Source organism: Ammospiza caudacuta, chromosome 3 (assembly GCF_027887145.1).
Source record: "Ammospiza caudacuta isolate bAmmCau1 chromosome 3, bAmmCau1.pri, whole genome shotgun sequence".
Lineage (NCBI taxonomy): Eukaryota > Metazoa > Chordata > Aves > Passeriformes > Passerellidae > Ammospiza > Ammospiza caudacuta.
Window position 1 is genome coordinate 111,715,368 of NC_080595.1, and position 24,525 is coordinate 111,739,892.

At 45.0% G+C, this 24,525-nt stretch overlaps 1 protein-coding gene across 2 annotated transcripts; it reads left to right on the forward strand.

Annotated features, from left to right (window-relative positions):
- Positions 1 to 542: 542 nt before the first annotated feature.
- PRDM1 (PR/SET domain 1) lies at positions 543 to 23,917 on the forward strand. 2 transcript variants are annotated; one of them, XM_058801896.1, is made up of 7 exons: positions 543 to 613; positions 2,116 to 2,364; positions 8,822 to 8,941; positions 11,929 to 12,181; positions 19,898 to 21,006; positions 21,309 to 21,437; positions 21,852 to 23,917. In XM_058801896.1, exons 2-7 carry the CDS (start codon positions 2,182 to 2,184, stop codon positions 22,425 to 22,427), a joined length of 2,370 nt encoding a protein of 789 aa, XP_058657879.1. In that variant the 5' UTR covers positions 543 to 613; positions 2,116 to 2,181; the 3' UTR covers positions 22,428 to 23,917. The 2 variants fall into 2 exon arrangements, with proteins under 2 accessions (XP_058657879.1, XP_058657878.1); XM_058801895.1 differs by lacking the exon at positions 543 to 613 and having other exon boundaries at positions 2,083 to 2,364.
- The last annotated feature ends 608 nt before the right edge of the window (positions 23,918 to 24,525 follow it).

Genomic DNA, 24,525 nt, shown 5'->3' on the forward strand with positions numbered 1-24,525 from the left:
AAGTGCTATCAAGTCAAACTACGCAAGAACGAAAGCGGGCACGTGTTAAACTCCGGAGCTTAAAAATAGCGCGGAAAACAGATTTCTAGTAAAAGTTGCCTCAGGTGCGCTCTCCGCGAAACGCCGCGGTACCTGCCCACCCGGCAGATCCCGGCGGTGGGGCAGCGCCGCGGCTCTCCCAGCTGACGCACGGGGCCGAAAGGGGGCGAAAATAAAATAATAACAGTGATGTAGAAAACCCAACGCGGGTGGGCTGGGCGGGGCAGGGTCCGCAGGTAGGGCCCCACCTCCCGCGCTGTGAGAGGGGCCGGCGGAGGGCGGGGCGGGCCGGGCCGGTGCGGTGCGTGAGCGCGGGCGGGCCGGTGCGAGCGGAGCGGAGCGGAGAGCGCGGCTGTGGCAGGCGGCCCCCCAGCGTTCCCCAGCGGCAAGAGCAGCAGCACCTGTGACAGCCGGGGGAGGGAGGAGCGGGAGGGGAGCGGCGGCTGGAGGTGTGAGTCAGTCTCCCGGGGACCCGGCCGCTGGAAGGAAGGAGAAATGTTTACTCTGTAGAAATGAGCCAGGTTTGCCGCCGCCGGTGGGCTTCGGTGTGGAAACGCGCGCGGACTCTGCCCCGGTAAGGAGCGCGATGCTGTCCCGTCTCTCAGCCCCGTCTCCACCTCCCCGGCTCTTGCTTCTCGCTCGTCCCGGCGCCCGCGGGACGGAGCAAAAGTTTCCTCGTCGCCTCTCCCGGTTCGGGAGCGCTCCTCTGACCGGCATTAACCCTTTCACTCCGCTGCGCAGCTGTCATACCCCTGGCCCGAGTTTCGCTGTTCATCCCCTCTTCCCCTTCAACGCCGAGGGTCCGGCACTGTCGCTCTGCTCGCCCCGACCGCGGCCAGGACGGGGCACGGGGCCGGTCCGGAGCGGCGGCGGCCGAAAGGAGGGGGGGGGCTGTGTATTGCCGCGACCCCCGCCCCAGCCTCTTCGGGCTGTGCCTCCCGGGAGGGCCCGTCCCGGGGGTCGCCGGGGGTCTCCCCCGAACCCGCAGTCAGTCAGCCCGTAACCTCTTTCTCGGAAAATCGTGCGCTTTCAGTCTTCGTGTTTCGTTTTTCCCGGAGGAGGGGTGTGAATTTCCTAGTAGCTGCGCATCCAAAAAGGAAAAATGAAGGGATTTTACGCCGGATTGAGCGTTATTCTCAGCTACCGGCGAAGGCACAGATTTTGGTTTCTCATGAACCGTATGGAAAGAGCCCGACCCTAATACATGTTCGAGGATAGGTTAGATAACTGCTTCTGTCCTGAACAGACAGAGGGGCTGAAGGACTTGCTGAAACTATTCCGCTAGGCTCATATCCACTGCTTTGGGATACTGATTCTAGGACGTACCATCAAAATTAAAAGGGATAGAATAACTTTAAAAAAAAATTTATTTTATTTATTTCCCATGCTCCTTTTCTGGTTTGACCCCCAGGAACATGTTGCAGTGCTTTGTACAGGGCTGCTGCTGCTACAGTGATGCTGGCAGGATGTCGGCTTTCTCAGCTTTCCATGCCAAAGGATAAGGGGACGTCAGGAGGAGGCGGGGGGGCCAGGTTGTTTTGAAAGTTGTTTGTGTGTTGAAAGCCGGTGGGAAAGTTCAGGCTTCCCCATTTGGAAGAGGCAAGGCTGGGTTCCGCTCTTCCAACATGCGCTTTCCATTTTTAGCTTCATTCAGACGCAGACAGCAGTTCCTTTCCTCTTCCTCTCCTTGTTTGTGTGACACTTTTCTGAGGCAGCTTTTCCACAGGCGACTAAGTGGTCTCACGGCCATGACCCCACATTTTCTTCGGCACGGAATATTATTTTCTCTCTGAAGCATTAAGGAAAGGGTCTGAAAAAGGTAAAGTGGTTGTCACAGCCTAGGGATTTTCTCCTCTTTGTTTTTGTTCCCTCATTACTACCGAGACTGGCATTTTAAAGTGCTGCTTCAGTCAGAGCAGCTTCGTTTACACTGCTTTTTGGCTATTACTCAACTGTACCAACTATCCCGCATACGCTTTTAAAGTGTCACAGACTACTGTATTAGTCACACTGTATCAACGGAAACCACAACACTGAAGGACAATGAGGATTAAAGGCTGTTTTCTTTTTTTCCAGGCTGCTACACAGTGTAGCTCGGACGCTGTGAGTTTCAAGAATCTGGTGAAAGGGAGAGAGTGGACAATGAAAATGGACATGGAGGATGCTGACATGACTCTGTGGACAGAGGCTGATTTTGAAGAGAAGTGCACATATATTGTAAATGATCATCCGCTGGATCCCAGTGCCGATGGAGGCACCCTAACTCAGGCAGAGGCTTCCTTGCCAAGGAACTTGACTTTCAAATATGCATCTAACTGCAAAGAGGTAAGCGGCAGTGCTCTGGGGAAGGCTGGAGTTAGACAAGCCAAATCACAGCGCTTTGGAAAGCGTGTGCTCACCCTGTCTTTGATTCTTTAGCATACACACACACACACCCTACCAACAACAACAAACGCTGCCCGCTGGCCTTTCATATGCGACCCTAATAACTCTTTTAAGAAACTGTGTGCTGGTCATCTGTTGTGTAATATTTTCACTGAAAATTGTAGGCAACCTATCCCTGAAACTGGTTCTGTACCAATTCGCAAACAGTTAAATTTTCACACAATTTGAACAGCATCTGAATAAGCATTTTTAAACTGTGGGGTAGTTCTTTGTGCCAATTTCTAGGCTGCTGTTTGCCAGGACCATTCATTGCCTCTGGCTCAGAGATTAAAGTGCCTCGGTTGTCCAATAAATAGCTTTAAAAAAGTAAAAGAAAAAAAAAAAAAAAACAAATTCCTGGAAATGTGTTTAATTATTTCTTTTTGTTTTCCCTTTGGTTATGAAATTGCCTTATTCTTTTTGTGAGGTTGTTGTATTCCCAACTTCCTAAATTCTTAAAAACTCTGGCATGTCGGTTAAGGAAGTAATGGTAGAACTGTAGCGAGCTTGACAGAAGTGTGGTCGTAGCTTAAATTAACTTTTGTTTATCTGGGACAGTATCTTCACCGGTAGCTAGCCGTGCGAGTCTGTTCCATCCTTGTCCCTGGAGTGGGTACATTCTTTGTTGTTGTTTCAGAAGGGCTGGAAAGAAACAAGCCTGGATGAGCAATTTGGTTTTTTGTTTACTCCTTCGTATAGAGTAGCTATTATAGCTAGGTGTGATGTTCAGTAGCGTAACAACCCAGGGGACAACCCTTCATTTCTCCCTGTGCTGAGACTTGTGGTATAGCAACTATTACCTGTGCTTCTGCTTGGGCTAAACATACTGACCACAGAGCTGAAAAGGAGGTACACTCATCCATGCCTATCAAATATTTCCTTCCAGACCAGGTACTTGTTTAATCCTGTGTAGAGAAATAGGGCCAGACCCCCAGCTGAAGGGTGTTGACACCGTGGAATTTAGCTTGGCAGTACTTAATAGAGTGCCAAGTACATTTGGTAAGAGGTTAAAACTAAATTCTCCTTAAAATCACTCTTCCCATCTGCCTTGCCCTGCCCTGCCCTGCAGAACTTTGGCAGAGAAAGGTCATGCTCCAGAAAAAGTGTGAAACCTGGTTTTGTGTTATTGCATTGGTAGATAGGTCTTAGTATGGTGTGAAGAGGGAAATAAAGCTGAGACTCTGCCATGGGATAGAGGAGGATTTCTGATTGAAGGATGAGTTGCAGTGTGACAGCTCGGGTTGGTCCTTGGCCGCCGGCTGATGATTGATTGGCTGCTGAGGCTGCTGCTCCCTCTGCCCCTGTAGAGTCCTGCTGCTGTAGCTGGAGACATCCAGAGAGCTTTCAAAATTCCCAGCACTGTGTTTGGAAACACCAAGGTGTAATTTCCTTATTCCCTGGCTCAGGTCAGTGAATCAGGAGGATTGCTGCCATCTCTGTATAAGAGGTGGGGGAAGAGAGAAGTTGTTGAAAGATTGCTGGTTCTTTCTTGTAAAATGTGACCCGTGCAGCTCCCTGCTAGTGGGAGTCTGACTATAGGACATCCTCCTTTTGTTCTCCAAAGCTCCCCCCGGTCTTTCATTTGTGCTGAATTGCACCTACCCTAAGGAGCAATAGCAGTTTTTGAGCCCTGACTATCTTTAAGGTAGCTCTGCAAGGAAGGGCCAATATGATTGGGCTCTTTTGCCCCCCTTCTGTGAAGGCTACATACAGACAGGTCTCATTTGCTACTTGTCTGCAGGGTGAAGTAGTTGTAAATGGCATAATCTGCTCATGTGCTAGGAACTTCTGACATGCAACACTGTATTTTTCTTCTGTCTGCCTTCTAAGTTCGATTTTGTTTGGTGAGGTCAGGACTGGGTACATGTGTTGCTTTTGCGTGTTTGTGGGTCAGTGAGGGAGCGTGATTCTGGTTTTGACCTCGTGGAAAACCACTGGAGTCCTGACAGCTCGGGAGAGTGGGTTTTTTTCACTTGCAAAAGGATGAGGTAAGACTTTGAGGGATGCATACGTGCGTGTTTGCCAGTGGGTTTCAGATGTGATCTGTCTTCATTGTTAACTTTGGGGAAAGCTATGGCTTCATCTGGTTGAGAGTTTAAAATGCTGAGTCAGTTTATTGTCAAAAAAACATCTATAATATATCGCTTGTGAAATGCTGATACTGTCATGATTAGATCATTAAATCCTAGTTCTGTCATGATTGGTATTGTATCTCTGGCTAGAGCAGGAAAAGTACTGCGTGCCTGCTTAGGAGGGAGGAAGTACGGCCCCTGATGTTTGGGGAGGGCTGCTTCTTCTATATCTTCTCCTTTCATGCTTTGTGGAGCTCCTCTTTAAAGGTTTATGCAATTTGCAAGGGAGCCCATGACACGTCATCATATTCTTGTTTATTCTTGGATCTTGATCAGGGACTTTTCTGAAGAACACATTTTTTGCTGTGAGTTCACAGAATGTGTCAGCATTTAAAAAAATGAATTACTACTGCTCATAACATTTTAGGCTGTTAGATTTACATGAAGTCATTTATTTATTTGTATGTGAATTATTTATCCTTTCCCCCAGTTTTGGCAATTGTCAAAAAATGATGAAATGTGGTGTCGGACTTATGCTCTGGAAGGCCATATGTGAATGATTTTTTCATAGAAACATTTAAAAATTTTTTTTTTCAATAATCTTCCCTTTGGTCTCAGTGCTTAAAGCCCAAACAGACTTTCTTCATATAAAATGATAGTTACTCTGCTATCTTGAATATTACTAGCATCACATCCTGGTGTGTGAGCTTTGACAGAGGAAAACATATCTCGGCAAACCACCCATTACTGTTGCATATCTCTGATAAGGCCATTTCTTAGAGACAGACCCTGAATCAGTGATTTTGGTGAAAGGAGTGATTTTGAGCTGTTATGAACTGTGCCTCACTGACCTCAGACACTTGCTCCCCCCTACTGCTTTTATTTATTTTTTATGTGGTTGCTGAGGAAGCCATCTGAAAGCATTCTATTTTGTGGCATAACTTTTAGAAAACTGGTCCCTGAACAAAGGGGTAAAAAATACATAACTATAGAACTAGTAGCTAAAAACAAATTAAAATCAGTGTTAATTGAGGACACATAACGGTCTGCCCTATTTGCGTGTGGAGAATGCTGCTGTTTTAATGAAGCCAATGAGAGTTTTGTTCGATGTTTTGGTTTTTTAAAGCAGTTTAGTGGTCCCATCGCAAAATACCGTCCCTTGCAGAATGAGCAGGAGTCGTTGTTTTACTTACATCTCCCCAAACAAAGATGCAGGAGCGTTGATCTTCCAAAGCGCCATCTCAGATGAGATTTGGGACCGGAGCCCAGCCGCCTCACGCCCGGGGGTCGCGGGCAGGCCGGGATGTGCTGAGCGGGCCCCCGGCGCCGCATTAGGACCCTGGTCAGTTCCAGGGCCGCGGTCGGTCCCGGGCTGCCGCCGGCCCCGGGCTCCCCCCGCCGGGCCGGGCCGGGCCGCCGCGCCTGGGCGCCGCTCGCAGCCGGCCCGCTCGTGCGGCGGGCTCCGGCTGAGGCCGGGCTGCACCTTCCTGCTGGAAATGCTGTTGTACAGGGAGAGGAGGGACGCGGCGGAGCGCTGGGAGCTCTGAAGGGAGAAGGGGTAAGCGCCTGTGGAGAGGAACGAGGGGGGAAGCGCCCGTGAGGCGAGGTGCGGGCCCGCCGGCAGCGCCCGGGCGGCGGCTGAAGGGCTCCGCCGCTCCTGGGGAGCGCCCGCGCCCCGCTCCCCGCGGCTCCCGGGAAGGGCTCCCCGGCGGGCGGAGCGGCGCGCTGGAGGACACCTGGCGGACACAGCCCCGAAGTGCCGCTCTGGCACAGCCGCCGGCAGCCCGGGGGCCGCTCAGCCCCGGCTCCGGACCCGGAGCTGCGCCGCTGTCCTGCCTGCCCGCCCTCGGCAGCTCCCGGCTTCCTGGCCGCTTCTGAAGCCGCACCCGCTGAGCTGCGGCGGGGCAGGAGCCCCTTCTGGCTGCGGCAGGGGGGCTGCTGGCGGCCTGGAGCCAGGCTGCCTTGGCACTGCCCTATCGATCCCAGCAGCTGAGCTTGGCAGGGAACAGTGGAGTCCGAGAGTTGCTGACCTGAGAGCCACCGTCAGCTAAAAGTCATCTGGACAGCTTTAAAGCCTGGTTTAGCAAAACTTCAGTGTTGGCACAGGCAGATGTGCAGAAACCACTTCTGCCAAATTCTGATGTGTGCAGGCTGGGAAATCATCTTTTCTTCTCCCCTGGCACAGCTGAACACAAGCGCTGTCTACAAAGTGGATATCAAAAAGTATCTGCTGTGTCACAGAGTGTTTCAAGTTGACTAGTTCAAGGAGTGATTTCTAGAGATTCTGAGAATTTCATTAAAGTCGTTTTAATTAAGGCCAAGATATTTTTAAAACCATGAAAAATCTCAAGCTATCATGCAGTAAAACTGGTAGGGTGTGCTTGTAGCTTGGTTGTGAACTTTTCTTGAGAGGGCAGATGGATGTAAATTAAGATATATAGGGAAAATGAGAAGAACATCTGCCTTTTTCAGCTCTCTATGAGACATGTACAAGCAACACAAAAATAAAACTGAGCCACTGAGCTTGTTTCAGCTATGGTTGGTGTAAAAAAATTTCTGGAAGTCCCTCTTCTCTCTCTTCAGTCCAGATGCACAGATCAATGGAGCATTTACCTCTGCTGTTGATGTTTTAATTTTTTTTTTCTTTCTACTGTGCTGAAAACACATGTTAAAATGCAAACGAGTACAAACAGCCACCACGAACACCCAGCAATGTGTTCCCAGGTGATTCCTTGAATCCATGGCTGTTATTTGGCCCCTTTATTTTGACATTTAACAGGAAATTGTTAGGTGTTCATATTTCCCTGGGATTTTTAATCTTGACCAGTACACAGGCAAGGATTTCTCTGTCTGCCTCTGACTTACACATTAAGGATCACAAAATGTAAGAAAATGTAGCATGAGAAAGTCAGAAGGCTTAGCTAATTTGGGAAGCACTGTCTACATACAGTTCAGGGTTTTTACCACCCTTTGCTGAGAAGGACTGTTAAAAGAAATAGAAAAGCTCACTGAAGTGAGCTATCTGTAGGGTCTGAGGAGTGCTAATCTGCTTTGGTAAGGACATTGATTCCTTGTGGGGTACAGACAGCAGTAATCCTAGTTCTCAGTCTTCTTCAACTCTTCTGGTGTTCCTGTCTTGTTCTGAAATCCTGGTGAGCAAAAAGACAAGTGGCAAGGTGTGTGGCAAGACAAGTGGAAAGATGTTTAATACATTTTGCTATGAGCATTTTTAATACATTTGGGTTTAGTACCAAATTAATGGGCTTTTTACCTTCTTTTTTTTCTATTATCTGAGCAGCAAGATCAATCTTGCAGAGGCTTGGGGTTTTTGGTTTACAAAATTGTTGGTTTTCTAACATTGTTTAGATACATTAAATTTAAGAAGATTGGTGAGAAACAGGGAGACAAAACCAATAACTCAGCAGTGTTTTGCAAAGGGTTACTCCAAGGCACGTTCTTCTGAATAATGATTAATTGCTTCCTGATTTGTGGTCAGTGACTTTTTTTGGTATAATTACTGTCAAGAAGGAAGCTGAACAACCAGAGTACATTTCTTAGACCTAGCATAGTGGAGCATTTTCTTCAAAATCCTTACACCTTTTTTGACCAAACCCACTTAATATATGTTACTGGAACTGATGATTCCTTTTTGTACAAGAAAGTGACCTGTGAGTATATGTCCCAGAGCCATTTCAGATTCTGTTTTGTTTTGTATGCCACTGTATGCTCGTAAGAGAACTGAAGGTTGTCTTTTTTTTTTTGTGTTCTCCTTTTAGCTATCTGGGCGGGTATAGACCAGAGAATGGAGGGGGGTGGAGGGTGGTTTCATTTTGATCTGGAAGAGCAGTCATTCCAGTTCCTAACTTATTAGAAAAGCAAGCTCTGTAGCAGTGAAGTGATTGATAGATATTGCATATTTTTGTTTGCTGGAACTAGACTTTTAGGGGTTGCCTTTGATAGGGAAAAATAACTTCTGAAGATATTTGACAGTCTCTGTACATTTTGCTTACTGTTTCTTCTTGTAAATGTATTTCCAAAAAGCACATTTTTAAGGTGGTTTTCATCATTAGCTTCCATATGTCTTAGGAAAATGCTAGTACCTAACAAAACTGTTAATATTGTAACCAACACGATTGTTCATTTATTAATTTCTGGTTTGCTGACCTGTCACAAAAAATTTGCTGCATTGTTTGCTTTATCTTGTTACACTTGGGGGACAGGGGAGAAGAGGGAGACTTCTCATTTTCTACTGGCAATGGACTGATCCTGTGCTGCTCTTCTTGCAGGTCACTGGAGTGATAAGCAAAGAGTACATCCCAAAAGGAACACGCTTTGGACCCCTGGTGGGAGAGATCTATACCAGTGATACAGTTCCCAAGAATGCAAACAGAAAATACTTTTGGCGGGTAAGTAGGAAAAAACAGCAGCACGTTGTTGCAGTGAGCAGATCACTAAATGAGTATGGCTGAGAAGCTGGGTCACTTCCTGCTGTGTGATGCAGGGGACAGCCTCTGTATGTGGCCAGGCACAAACAGGGCCAGTGGGTGAATTAAGCTGAGTTAGAAGCCTGGCTGTCTTGGATGTAGGGACTGTGTGGGTGGAGAGAGCACTGCAGATGCACAGCCCTTCCTGGCTTGTTCTTCCAAAATGTATCCGTGCTGATTCTGTAAAGAAATAGTTCTCCTGCTTGCTCTAAGGGCAGGTTATTTTGCATTTCTTCACAGTGGAAAGTCATTCTGATTTACGCAAGTATCACATCCTTGATTTTTCCCACCATGAAGAAGCTGTCAAAGTACTGCATAAACTTTCACTCTGGAATTATGATACATTTTCTGACATTTCTTCCTGCTTCTTGTATAGAGCTGCTATAACACAGTCGTAGTAGTCTTCAGCATGTATCATTCAATTCATAAATCTTACTAGGCCTCCTCAGAATTGTTAAAAAAGCAGCTCATGCAAAGGGAAAAGAGACAAACACCAGAGGTGGTGCCTAATTTGTACTCCATAGTATAAGCTGGAAGAAAGCAGCAGCCAATGTGTTTTGGCGTGGGCAGTGTGTGCTGTGGAATATGCCTCCAGTTTATCAGTTGACATAATCCTCATTTTCCTTACAGACACATTATTAATTGTTAGAGAACATTCCTTCAGCCCCATCTCATTCCATGGATTTGTTTTGCTGCCTTCTAGCCATGTAGGTTGTGTCTAAATCCGTGGATTTGGGACTGTGTCCAAGCCTATGTGCTCAGGTGCCTGCCTTAGTAATATCCCAACCTCATATCCAGGTGAAACCCAGGGCATGCACCAGCATTCCCCACCTACCTAATTGAATCATTTTGGTTTTCTCAGATCATTCTTGTACGATGTAATACAGCATTGCACAGGCAGTTATTTGCATGAGTGTTTTTACAGAGCGGGCAACTGTTTTCTCATTAACAAGGCCACAAAATGTTTCTTTTTGTTGAATTTTTTGGGAGCTTGTGTCCAGTGTAGGAAGAGACCAGGAGACTGACACAGGGAAGAGGGGCTGATAGCCATCTTGCAGGACTTCATTCCTACATTGCAGTGAGAAAGATGACATCATTCTTATGATGTGATTTTAAGCTTTAATGTGGAGGGATCCTCAGAAATAATATCCTAGGAGCCATCTAGGCATCATTAAATTCCCTGTTATAACCTCTTGATTCGTTCAAGGCAAACTGCTGCACTGAAAATTAATTCCTTCCTAGGGGTCTGACACAGCCTTGCATATGCAAAGGAAATTGTGGGAGATAACTTCCCACATGTTATTAGAGGCATCCTGGGCTCGCTGGCAGCGGCGGGCACATCTGCTGGGCGCCCGGGGCCGCTGCCCGCGCCAGGGGAGCGGGGCCGGCCGGGCCCGCGTCACTTCTGGGAAGCGCGCCGTGACTCAGCACATCTGGGCGCGCCTTCCTCAGAATAGGTGGGAGCTGGGGGTGCCTCTGCCGGGGAGCCGGGGCTGTGGCCCTGACGTGGGAGCGGCGGAGGGCTGGTTTGGGAAGTGGTGGCAGGCGTCAAGCGCCGGAGCCCCGCGTTCCTGGAAGTTTGCGAGCCGGGGTGAGCGGAGAAACGCGGAGGCTCCTCTTGATGCAGCACATCTAGCCCGGCTCCCTTCCATTTTCTCATAACAAACACACCGCAAAATCTCTCGCAAGCTGCTTTGATGAGGCCACATGTATTTCCCCCTTCTCAGTTTACAGGAAGTTACTCTTAAAGAAAGTGATTCTGGTGTTTACGGCCCGCGTTAAAGGGCCAGGCCGCCTCCCCTCTCTGCCCGCCGGGCTCCGGGGGCGCGGGAGGGTCCCGGCCGGCCCGAGAGGTGCGGAGACAGCGCTGGGGGCACAGGGGCAGGAACGCCCCGCGGAGGGTTTTCTCCCCGAGATAAGCTCTGTCTCCCCTTTGGAAAGGCATTTCCTCCTCAGCGAGGTGTGAGCTGCTCCCACTTCAAGGTCTGGCTTTTGCCTGGTCATCTGTTTTCAGAAAACCAGGAGCCCCATTTCATCCAGCATGGAGCTAGCTCCCCTTAAGAGTAAGCAGTGTATGTTTTTACAAGTGTGTTTCCTGGATTTCTCTGGAATTTTTTTCTTTTTTTAAATAATTATCTTATTATTTCAAGAAACAGTAGCTTTTGTCAGTGATGGGAACTTCTTTCCCCTGAAACCACTGAACAGTTTTCAGATTCATGTTTTCTTGCCCCTCTGTGGACAAGTCAGAGCATGTCCCTTGGTAGGAAAAGTGACATCTCATGGGCTAATCCCTTGTCAGGTCTTCCTTCAGTTATGGCAGGTGAATTTCATCTTTGCCTCGCCTAGCCTTCCTACAAAAGGGTTACAGTTCAACTATGAGCAAGTGTTGCTTTAGGACTCTGGGGGGTGGAGAATGTTTGCCTAGTTTAAACCTTTGGGTGGAGGTGGTAGGAAACTGCAAGTACAGAGGCCATAGAAAGAGGAGAGAAGAACTCTGACATAGCCCAGTCAGTCAGTCTTATACACAGGTGACTCAAAGCATTAATGCAAGCATGCACTCAGACCTGCCCTCATCAGCATCACCCACTTGTTGATCAGAGCACCAGGAAAAGGGCTCTAAGGTAGAATGTTCACACAGAGAGAGTACTCTGCATTTCAGATTTTGGGTCTTGTTTTCCAAAGCTAGCTAAGATTAAATGGAAAAGGTGACTGTGGACTTTCCTTTAAATACCTTCTTAACTCAGAGGATGTCATTGTTGGAAAGGCATGAACACAGCTTGAACTCTTACTTCATCTTAAAAAAAAAAGGGGAGCTTATCACTTTTCCTCTCTGGACTCTGTGCCTACATGTTGCATATTGTGCCTATATATACCTATATATATTCATAAGCACTTCCTCTCTGTTCCAGATCTATTCAAGTGGTGAACTTCACCACTTCATTGATGGATTTAACGAGGACAAGAGCAACTGGATGCGTTATGTAAACCCTGGCTACTCTGTTCAGGAGCAGAACTTGGCTGCTTGTCAGAATGGAATGAACATCTACTTCTACACCATCAAGCCCATCCCTGCCAACCAAGAGCTGCTTGTGTGGTATTGCCGAGACTTTGCAGAGAGGCTGCACTATCCCCCCTCCAGAGAGCTGACAATGATGAACCTCAGTAAGTGGATTACAGTATAAATAAGGAATGCTAGTAATGTCTCTTCTGCCTATACCATCTAATAATAAGTTGTATAATTACACAGCTTCATCATCTGTTGTGTCACAGGAGGTAGCTTGGAGTGGAAAAGGGGAATTAAAAAACCCAACACAAGAGAATGAGTTCCCTGTGCTTGTTCAAATGGAAAGAGATTATAAAATCTGAGTAGTTGTTTGTTTACAATCTGAGTCTTATCTGGTGAAATTCTGGACAGACAACCTGACCTATGTCTTCCTAACCATCGCTGTTGGCTCAGTCTCAGACTGTGCAATTTCAGATCTCACGGTGTGTTGAGCAAAAGTCTGCTTTGGTAGCATACACTAAAGGCTGTCCACTCATGCTCCCAAAGGGCTGCCCTCACTGTACCAGGAAGTGGCAACGTGCCATGACTCTGTCTAGGTGTCTGACAAAATACGTGTTTACTGCATCATGCACTTTGAGCCTTGCATCTGCCCTTACTTATCTTGTGGGAGCAAACCTCCTGTGGTCTTCTCATCTGGTTACTTGTGTTTTAAGCTCAGTGTACTTTGTCCCTATTTCTTGACTTTTTATTGCAGCTTTCATTTTCTGTTCAAAAATAATAGCACTGGTAGCAGAGGGAAGAGGTGTTTCCAGGAGTTTGTGTTCCTCTGTGGTTTCTGATTATTTCCAGCCTTGGTGCTTTACTTCTCGTTTAATCATTGCCTGACACCTCACCCAGAGCCCCTTCTAGAGAAGAAAAGATTCTTGCTGACTTCTCAGTGGACTCTTAGGCTACTTCCCCTGTTGCTGCTCTTAAAACAGAGTATTCTTTTGTCCTTCTGCCAGTGATTACATTGGAACTTGAAGGAAAAACTGCAAGCAGTTTTGGGGTTTTTTGCTTAATAAAAAGAACTATTTACAGTTATTTGGCAACAAGGAATGGGTTATAAAATAGCAGTGTTACTTGGGGATCATTAGAACTGTCATCCCATATTATAAAACTTGTATCACACATTCAGATTAATCAAAAGTACATCTATACTCTGTGGGTGTCACTCTTTCACTAGCTTTTTGTCTTTCACTGCAAATTAATAGAAGAAAACTTGTCTCCTAATGACAGAGAGAAGAGAGGGAGGGAATGTGTTATGCAGCTATATTCTCTATTCAGAAACTGTCTCACTGATTCTGTCATCTTTGCACATATGTCATTTCACCACTCTGTGTGCAGTTTTATTTCCTGATATAATGAGCTGTTAATTTTTCAGTGGGACCTGCAGGTGAGATGAGACAGCAGCATGTAGGGCTCTGGTGGATGAGGAGTTTGCTAAAATCTGGTCAGGCACATTTGGTCACTAGCTAGGAGGATACACAAACATGGGTTCAGTTTCCTGCATCTGCTGGCACCTTGGGCTTCCTTGCAGAAGTAGCAGTTAATGTATTTGTAATGTGTTTCCTACTGTGTCTGGTTACTCCTAATCAGGTCAAAACTAGGAGTGACTGGACATGGCAGAATAACTGATTTCAGTAAAAGTAGTAGGCTCAGTATCAGGATTTAAAGAAATGGAAACCTGAGCCACAGTAGTTCAGCCTTAATATTTGCAGTATTTCCAGCTGCTGAGTTTGAAATAGATATTCTTCTCTTTTTTGAGATAATTACATTTAAACCATATAGAAATTTTATGTTAGCTCCTTCCACCTAAAGAACATAGTAGTTCAGAAAATGAGAAAAACTTTTCACTATTTTTTTCTTCTCCCCTCATTCTTGTGAGGAACACAATCAGGTCTAAAGCCTGCAGATGGGCCAAAAACCCTACAGGTACCATAAGGATTGAGGTTTTCTAAAGTTAGCCTTTTGAAAAGTGTGGAAGAAAAATCCAAAAGTCTCCCAAAGATCTTTATTTGCCAAAGTCCCTGTAGCAATGGTGCAAGCTGGGTTTTTCCAGCATTAGTACTGGAACCAGATGAATTTACTGTGAATGCCAGCACTGTTGAGCTTTCTTCTGCTCCTTTCTCCCAGGCCATTAGTTAAATCTAAACTTAGAGAGCATCGTGGTGCCTCTCTAGCCTCTCTCTGTCACAAAGGCTGGCCAAGGCACCCTGGCACTGCATTCATCCGTGAGTGAAGTGCAGGAGTTGTCCCCAGTTCTCTGGCACCCTGTACCTGCTACAGATGTGGGGCTTTGGCCTAGCAAGACATCTGAACACAGCCTTGCTTGAGGGGACCCCCTCCTCCCCCCCAACCTGCTAGGAAGTCAGGAAAGTCCTCTCCAGCCAAATGGATTGCTAATAATTTGGTGTTTAAAGTGGTATGGCCTCCCTCAGGAGAGCAGGGGTGCATCACCACCTCTCCCAGCCTGTGGCTGGTTTTGGCACCTTCTGAGGAGGAGGGAGGAAAAGTTGGGGTCTGGGTCCCAAGAGGCAAAGCTGAAGTCAGGGTTTCCTCCCATGGATACACGCTGGTATGGGCAGGAGGCAGCCAGTGGCCATGGTGTGTTGCACCCAGATCTCTCCCTTAGCTGTGTCTTGGGTGTGCAGTGCACACTGGTGCCTGTGGGAGGCTTTGGAAGAGTCTTACCTTGGCTGGCTGCCCAGCACAGGAGAGGCCACCTGGGATACACACCTACAGAGACCTTCCAGTCTTGCCAGCTTAAAATATAGGCAGCTGCTTTAAGTGCCTCAAGGGTTTGGGGATCACAGCCTTAGAGTTCAGCACCTTAGCTCCTCTTTAAGCACCAGAGCAGGATGGGCCTCCAGGGAAAAAATGTATCAGGGAATTTCTCTGGCTTTATTTCCTGTAATTAGTGGCCTCAAAAATGAGAGAACTACCACTTTAGAGCATAAATGTATTTACACACCCACATGTAACATCTACTTGCCTGTGTAACAGCAAACTTTCAAATTAAAGGTAACTTCCCCAGCATTAGCTCATTTGTGCCGCAGAAGGAAAGCATCCAGATGCAAGACAGCAATTAGGCATGTACTTAGTTGTGGGTTTAACCCTGTCCTCTGTGTTTTCCTGAACTGGGGCCTTTGACCCAGTCCTTCAGACACTGGAGCACACACCTACCTCCACGGCCATGATTAGCTCCCAGTGCAGCTACGTAACTTCAAATGGATGTTGAAGTGCCTGCTAGGAGTTGCACAATAGTGGTAGAGGCAAGACTCCACATTATCCCAGTGCTGGAAACTCAAATGGCATTCCCTTCCTGCCTGTTTTGAGGTCTCTAATGTTTTCTGTCAGGATTGAAGATGTCACCTTCAGATGGTGCCATTGTCCAGTAAATAGTTTTAAGTATGGTGGCACAAGATTTCTGTATTCTGCTAAAAATAAATTTTCAGTAATTTGTTAAATGTGCCTAACCTCATTCAACTGCTCCTTCAGATTGTCTTTTAGTCTGTGATATTTTAGTTAGCAAACACTGAGGAAATTTGCTTTGGCGGTTCCAAATGGTTTAGAATTTCATTCTTACCTCAACATGGGAGGATTATTTTAGGATGAAGGGGTGGAGAGGGTAACAGTTAAAAAAAAAACCAAACCAAAACCAAACAACAAAAACCCAACAAAATCCAAACAATTGCATTGACTCAGGGCATGACTATTTGATAATAATGTTCATATATTGCAATCATATGATGCAACTTCCTGCTGCTCATGTCATGTTTGTCTCCTCAGTCAAGTAGAGGCAGGTGACATCTTTTGGTCAAGCTTTAGAAAAAAAGTTCAAGCTGGGGGAAGATAATTTGCATATTTACAAAATATTTGGCAATCTTTTTGTTTCGTTAACAGGTTTAACAAGACATTATTTAAAGTGTTTCCGGTTCTATGAAGATCAACTTTGTAATGCTTTTTTCTTAAATGCGATTTATTCTTCTCTTCTTCCTGCTGGCCCTGACATGCTGGCCGTTAGCTCAGCTCTGTCGCTCGCTTTCCCTTTTGTTTATGGGCAGTTTCACTTTCTGGTTTTGAAGCTTTTCTGTTTGGGTTGAGAGGAAACATCTGCACTTGCTTAAAAAAATGCCTCCTGGAATGTTCAAAAGGGCTCAGGAAAATGATTTTTAAATGATATGAGAAGTTGTCCTCACAAAATCAGAATTTGAGGACTGAAGTTGTCTTAATATTGAGAATTATTTGAAGGCTCCCAGAAAGACCTTCTCTGAGCAAAAGGTTTTCAAAGGCATGTCACACTGCCATGGACACATTTAGAAAACAGATGATCAAATTTTGTACTTCTGAATGTTGGTCTCTGTTCTCATTTTGAGTGGAAACACTCTTTGTTTTGCTCGCTTCACAACTTCGAGGTTCTCTTTCTACTAGCAAAAGAGGTGCTTAATTTAGATCGAAAATGTGAATCGGCATAATTAAGCTCTACCACTCGAAGTGTTCAGTACCATCTCACTCCTGAAATTACTCTTGCAATTACTGTCTGCCTACAACCGTTTTTCAAGTTTTTAGAAAAGAGCAGATCATTGTTTTTATGAAATGTTTCTCAGGGTACAGCTCAGAGCACAGGAACCGAGAGCAAAGTCTATAGCTCTGCAGCAGTCTGTAGCTGGAACACCCACACTGGGGTGACTTCAGGCAGCTCCTTCACCCAAGTTTTATCAATACTTAAAAGTAACAGGAGTTTTGTCCCTTTTCCTCTTGCACACACTTACTAATGTCAGATCTGAGCAAATAATCTGTTGACCTCAGTTAGAAGTGTCAGGATCCTCAAGAGGCAAGTCTGGGGTTTTTTTATTTCTTCCACACACCGCCCCCCCCCCCCCCCCCCCCGCCCTCAGATCAGTAACTTAAAAATGCAGCTGCACCATTTTTGTTTTGTTGTGAATCTCTTTTCTGTGTGTCCCTCTGACCACAGAAACTAGACAGATCTTGGAGGAGTATGTGCCTATATTTACTGTATATGTATATATATGTGTGTGTGTGTATGGGGGTGGGAGGGAGAAATGCATTTCAAGAGTGAATGGGAGACATTCTGATTGATAAAAACTTAAATCAAAGATCACAAGTTCAAAAAAAATTCCATTTATAAGAAATATCTCTTTAACTTTGAAGTGTGGCTCCTTTAAGAGCAGCAAGAAGGGTTGTAAACCTCTCAATCAGTTTCAGCCCTGGTTTAAATCCACCTTCAGTATAAAACTTAAGAACCTCTCCTTGGCCCTGGACATTACCTTCTCTTATTTTACACAGTGCTGACACACTTGTTTATGTTTTGATCTCTCTGGTGTTCCCAAGTGTCCCTTGTGCTCAAGTAATAAGGGAAAAAGCCAAGAGGGGATTTATGGACCAAAGATAGCTTGCAAACTAAAGACAGCTATCACAGTTAGACTTGAAAAAATTTCTTTAAATATCATAACTTCTGTCTACACATGGAAATTAGTAGGAGGGACAGCTTTACTGGGAAAATTCAGAAGGGAAGAAAAGAGCTATTATCAAGAGAGAGCATGGGATTGTTGCACAAAGAAACTTACGATCTCTGCATGAGCTTCCTTTCTGTCACTCCTGGGCTTGCTCCTGCACATAAGGCACGTACATCCCCACCCTCATGTTTAACCTTGTGACAGTGGGAACTCTTTCTCCAGCTGAAGAGGCCCCAGTTTCTCTATCACTTTTCCAGCACCACCAGCATTTCTCCTTCCTCTTCCCCTCCCCCTGAGTTTTTTTCTTTAAAAGAGAAAAGTGTCAATTTGAACTTCCTGCTTGACAGACCCCACTGAGAAACTGATATGGGCCTGATAAGGTGGTATTTATTTATTTTTCCTGCTGCAAGGCTTCACAAGTCCTGCCTCCCCCACCCCGTCCAGTTTTCAATACTGCCTGGTCTTGATACTTCCCGATGCTGATAGTGTCACCAGGAATGTTTGCTCTGAAACACTGCTGTGGTGAAAGGCAGCTGATAAGAAGATACAGATAATATTACTCACAGTGCCATTGTGGAGCTTCTTGAACCTAGTAGGACCTCTGTGCTATGCCCCAAAATCTGGCTGACATTTAGAAAATGAGTTATCAGTCCACGAGTACAGACAAAATTACCAAAGAAAGTAGATGATTTTTAAAGCCAGAAAACACAATATGTTATTATTTTATTTTTGATACAGCTCTGCATTAAACTTTGGACACTAAGAGAAGTAATTGGGAAGCTGTCTGTGTGCTTATGTGTACATATGCTTGCTGTATAACACTTTTAAGTTTTATCATACATATTTTAATTGAACTTAAATGTGTTCAATTGCATTTCATTGGAGCTTGAAAATATCCAAACTATTCAAAAGTCTCAAACTAAATTTGCTTGTTACTAATCTAATGCCATTTCAAAAAGGATGCTACTGTAAAGTGGGTTGCTGTAAGTAGGAGCATGTTTTGCAAGCAGCTGTTTTCTTGGATATGTTTAATAAATAGCTTTCTTTGCCTTATAGGGTAATGTTGCCAAATGATAGATTCCATCAGGGTAGTGAATAGTGAAGCAAAGAATCTGTGTTGAAAGCAGTGTGGTCATTGCTGGTTCTCACGTTCCACACTTGGTTCAGATGATCCTCCAAAAATCAGAAATAACTGTTTCTCATCTCAGATAGTGAAGTAAGAACAGTCAGTCATGGGAGCAGAAACATTTCTAAAGGACTGCAGTGTTCTTGAGTCACGTACCTACTGGTGTTGGCTTGTACCTCCTGATGGAAAACCTTGCACTAACTAACTATGATTATGAAACCTTCTTATGGTTTCCCCCCCATAATAAAATATCTTACAAGTAATCAAGATTATGTAACAAAGATATAGGCAGATTTGTTTTTCTACTGAAGGCATCTTTCAGTGTGCTGTTAAGATTGTGTTATGTTCAGACAGCAAGGTCTTTGAATACAAATAAATAGAGTATGTGCTGACCTGAGATGAATGTATGCTAGCTTCTATTTCCTTCTAAATACATATTTCTTTTTCCCCCTTTTTTTTTTTTTAAAGCACATTTCAACTTAAGCTGGAGCCAACCAGTCTTGCTTTCTTTTGCTTTGCTTCAGCATTTTTTTTATAAAATACAGCTGTAAGCAGAGGAGTTTTGCATAGACTGAATGCCACAGAAATCTGCAGTAAATAGTCTGCTTTGTTGTAGATGTTCCTAAGCAGTATATTTAATGAGTAATGATCTGTTTACTGATGGAGAATACCTTCTCTTTGAAGAAGGCTTTCATCCTAGCCAGCCTTGGTTTTTTGGTACTGTAAGTAATTGAACTGGCTGGTGAAGTGACTGCTGCGGTTTGGCAAAACCCGATTTGTCATGCCTTGTTATTTTACTGAGGAACATTTCTGGGAGCTTGTGTTCTGCAAAGTCCTTCAGTTAAACCTGTATTGTGAACAAATGCTCATTACCACATTTATTAGAAATACTGCTTAAAGAGACATTCAACAGCAAAGCTAGGCAAATTTAAGGGGGAAGAAAGTTGAAATCACTTTGCAGAGTGGAGGCTGGCACTCTGCAAATGCATCATCATCCAGATCTCTATGTACTCCTTGGTATCCCTTAAATTAACAATGCTGTTTATTAACACTTAATACCAGCAGGCATTTCTTCACACAGCCATTAGTTTTGTGGCAAGTTGAATGATTGTTCATCTGCGAGAGTAGCCCTTCCTTCCCACTAAATTTGTAGGGGTTAGATTCTGTTTTGAAAAGAGATAACGCCAGTGACATATCTAAATAATTGTTATCTTGTCTTTGTATTTCAGCACAAACCCACGTTAATCCAAAGCAGCACAGCGCTGATAAAGATGAGCTTTATCAGAAAAGTGTCCCAAAGAAGGAGCACAGTGTGAAAGAAATCCTGAAAATGGAATCCAATCCTCCTAAAGGAAAAGACTTCTTTCAGACCAACATTTCACCAGTTACTCCAGAAAAAGACTTGGATGATTTACATAAGAACTATAGCCCGGAGAGGTGTTTCTTCCCTCGAGTTGTCTACCCGATCCGACCTCACATTCCTGAAGACTATCTGAAAGCATCCTTAGCATATGGCATGGACAGACCCAGCTACATTACTCACTCACCCATCCAGGCATCTACTACACCAAGTCCTTCCGGGAGGAGCAGCCCAGACCAAAGTTTAAAAAGTTCAAGCCCTCACAGTAGTCCGGGGGTCACAGTTTCACCTCTGGCACCTACTTCCCAAGAGCACAGAGAGCCATACTCTTACTTGAACGGATCATATGGCTCAGAAGGATTGGGGTCTTATCCTGGATATGCACCTCCTGGCCACCTCTCACCTGCCTTTCTACCGTCCTATAACCCCCATTACCCCAAATTCCTGTTACCTCCATTCAATATGAGCTGTAATAATCTGAGCGCTTTGAACAATATCAATGGCATCAACAATTTCAATCTCTTCCCAAGGATGTACCCTCTTTATGGCAACCTGCTCAGTGGAGGTAGCCTTTCCCACCACATGCTCAACCCCACCACACTCCCCAGCTCATTGCCCAGTGAAGGAGGCCGTCGACTGCTGCAGCCTGATCATCCAAGAGACTTCCTCATACCAGCACCCAACAGTGCCTTCTCTATCACGGGCGCTGCTGCCAGCATGAAGGACAAGCCATGCAGCCCTACCAGTGGGTCCCCCACCGCTGGTACAGCAGCCAGTTCAGAACACATAATGCAACCTAAACCTACCTCAGTGGTGTTGGCTGCCACCGGCAGTGAAGAAGCCATGAATCTCATTAAAAGTAAGAGGAATGTGACCGGTTACAAAACCCTCCCATACCCACTGAAAAAGCAGAATGGGAAGATCAAGTACGAATGCAATGTTTGCTCCAAGACCTTTGGCCAGCTCTCCAATCTGAAGGTAGGCAGTGGAGAATAAGACAGGAGCCTGCTTTGAAGGCTCGGGTTTCTCCCTGTAGGTTTTCGAGGAAAAGCAGGGTCACGCCTCCCTTGCTTTGTTAGGCTGTTTATGTGTCTGGGCTTAATACAGTATCCCCCAGCAAGAAAGCATGGTTGTGTGCTTTAATACTGACGCCACCTAATTAACTAGATAACATTGTATTTTGGCAATGGGACTCTTCCGCTGACTTTAGGAAACATCTGAAAGCACTTTTGTTGTAGTACTGGAAACTGCAAATTGTTAATTGCTTTGTCTCTCCCTAGGTGCACCTCCGAGTACACAGTGGAGAGAGACCATTTAAATGCCAGACTTGCAATAAGGGCTTCACGCAGCTGGCTCACCTCCAGAAGCACTATCTGGTACATACAGGAGAAAAACCCCACGAGTGTCAGGTATGTAACACAGAGAGAGAGGTGACTCCTTCACAGGCCAAAGGGATGGCAGGGCTTTGCACACCCCCTACAGTGTGCAGGGAGGGCTGAGGGACAAACCCTTGGCTGCTCAGGGCTAGAATTTGCACCACAGCCGGGCCCAGCCCTCATGCAGCAGCGTCTGTGAGACAGCACGATTGCCTGCAGCCTGCTAGAGCAACATCTGCCTGATACAGTTTTGCCATCAGCCACACTCAAAATGACATTCAGCAATATTTAAATAAAAAAGGTGGGGATTTTTTTCCCTTTGTGAGAAAGTGTGAAGATATAGAAAGCTGCTGCTTCATCCTGCCGTCTCCTCCTAGGTGTCTGTGATTTAAACCATAAAATCGCCTCCCACTCATTTCGCTGTTTCTCTGCCACCCCCCACATTAGGTTTGTCACAAGCGGTTCAGCAGCACCAGCAATCTCAAAACCCACCTGCGGCTCCACTCTGGAGAGAAGCCTTACCAGTGCAAGCTCTGCCCAGCCAAATTCACCCAGTTTGTGCACCTGAAGCTGCACAAGCGTCTCCACACTCGGGAACGCCCCCATAAATGCATCCACTGCCACAAGAGCTACATTCATTTCTGCAGCCTCCAGGTCCATCTGAAGGGCAACTGCCCCGTCGCTCCGGCCTCTGGCCGCTCCATGGAGGACCTGAACCGAATCAACGAGGAGATCGAGAAGTTCGACATCAGTGACAATGCTGACAAGCTGGAAGAAGTGGAGGACAATATCGACTTAACATCCATCGTGGAGAAGGATATACTGACCATGCTCAGGAGGGAAATGGAAGGAGCTAACCTGAAAGTCTCTCTGCAGAGGAACCTGGGAAATGGGCTTATCTCCTCAGGATGCAACCTTTACGAGTCGTCAGATATGTCAGTTATGAAGTTGCCTCACGGTCACCCACTACCTCTGTTACCTGTAAAGGTCAAGCAAGAAACAATTGAACCAATGGACCCTTAAGACTTTTTGGCAAAGTGATTTTTTTTATTTATGACTTGGCAAGTCAGGGTGCCTGTAGCAGTTGCTTGTACATAGTTTCAATGCTGCAAAGCAATCTTGGCTTACAGTAGTTTCCCTACGCTCTCCAGCTGAAAGAAGGAACTCCAAAGTTACTGTTTTCTCAGGGCATAAAAAGGGGCAAAGGACTCTGCATTGCCTCGCCAGTTACTAAGAGACAATCATTTATCCATAATTATTTTTTCAATGATAGTACTTCATAATTTATTATGCAATTAATCATTCTAAAAGCAATAATTAGGAAAATGTTTACAATGACTGGAAAAATTCATTGTAATTTTTACTTTAAATGTTTTTATTTTTTGTTTTATGGGCCATTCTTTGTAGATATTTTTTTTTCTGCACGTCTGTTTTAAGAACCTAAGATTAGGGTTTCAGTAAATGTGTTTTATGTACCAATGTCTTTTAAACAAATGTGGTTTTTCATATTGCCAAAGTTGGACATGTGACATACAGAATTCTAGATCAGTTGGTTTGAAAAAAAATGCTGTGTACTTTCATGAGCAAATCACCCCACTGGGAATTGAAAAGGAGAAAAAAAATAGCAAACCCAGAGTAGCAGCAAGCAGGGAAGAAACTTTTTCTCCTCTTCTGAGGGGAGGAGAAAGATTCTTCTACCTGCAGCTCTCCCTGGAACAGATGTGGCACAGCAAACACCGACCTGCCATGGACAATACCACAGGTTTTTAGAACACAGCTCCAGCCCCACGCATTATCATGTAACTTTTAGACCAAAGGAACACATGAGCTTAAAGTGGCTTTTCAAAAATAAAATCTCACTTACATTCTTTTTTTTCCAAAAGCAGTTTAAAAGCAAAGACACAAATATTATTCTGCCTAAAAGGGGGGTTTAGGCAAATTTCTTTCTTCTGATTTTTGTTTTATTTTGGGGGTTTTTTTGGCCAGAGCCTTCCAGGGATAAAAAAAAAAAGAGATGGTCATATTCCCTGAGTAAGAAGGGGTTCAGTTTTACTTGTATTTTTCTCTCCCACTTTGCCTGGGTAGAAGTGGGGAACAAAGTCCTTTCCTGGCACATAATTTTTTTTCTTCCTTCCTGTACGACTCATATTTTTCTCAGTATTTGTGTTTGTACATTTTGTGGTTAATTTAATTAAAGAAGAAAAGGGCATTGCAAAGTTGTTGAACAACAATTACCTCAGTGCTTGTGTCCAGTGGTGCAGACAATGCTGTTTTACCTAAATGCTTTGCTACTTTAGAGAAGAAACCAAAATGTGCACAGGGAAAGATAGAATGCACATCCTTTTATCTTTTTGTTTTGCTAAGCCCAAAGATGATATGGTGACGTTTGAGGTGTAGCAAAGAATACATGTATATTTATAGATATATTTATACCACTATACGATATATGTATATATATTTATACCACTTAAGTTGTGAGCCAAACCATGTAATAAAACCTATTTTTCATTTAAGTGTGAAAATCAAATGTTATCCCAGTTTTGCAAATAACCAATGACCTCAAAACCAGAAGGTTGAACCAAGGCATTTATCACTTGCAAATACACATGCACAGCTGAACTTGCAAACATGTGAATGACATCATCATGCATCCATGTGTGGCATCTCAGTGAATTTGGTGGGAATTACCCTGTTTGCAGGCCAGGGCTCCTTCAGTCCCCTGCTCTTCTGGCAGTCTGCACTGGGGGGGAAGGAGGCTGGTGGTCAGTCAACAGCCAGCCAGAAAATGTAACTGAAAGAACTTGAAATGAAGCCAAATATGACCCGTGTCTGATGTGGTCACAAATCATAGTAAAGGCAGTATGGAAGTCAGGTGGGACAAGGCCCTTGTCTCATTGTGCCTGCCACTAACGAGTTGCACAGTCAACTCACAAGAACATTATTAGCATTATTACACACCTCCCCACCATGTATCCCTTTTTGTCTGGTTATGTTTTTAAAAAAAATTTTTAGAAGTCCACCTCAACAATTCAGGATTCGGTGGTCTTTTTTTTCCAGCAAACTTCATTTTAATGCCTTCTGTTAAAAAAAAAACAAACAATCCTGGAATACAAGTCTCTAA

Bases quoted from the DNA above. Each gene is read 5' to 3' on its own strand.
- PRDM1 (XM_058801895.1), top strand. From the start codon at position 2,083: ATGAGGATTAAAGGCTGTTTTCTTTTTTTCCAGGCTGCTACACAGTGT. The intron at 21,007-21,308 runs GTAGGCAGTGGA...GTCTCTCCCTAG, and splicing joins GCCAGCTCTCCAATCTGAAG to GTGCACCTCCGAGTACACAG. The intron at 21,438-21,851 runs GTATGTAACACA...CCCCCACATTAG, and splicing joins AAAAACCCCACGAGTGTCAG to GTTTGTCACAAGCGGTTCAG.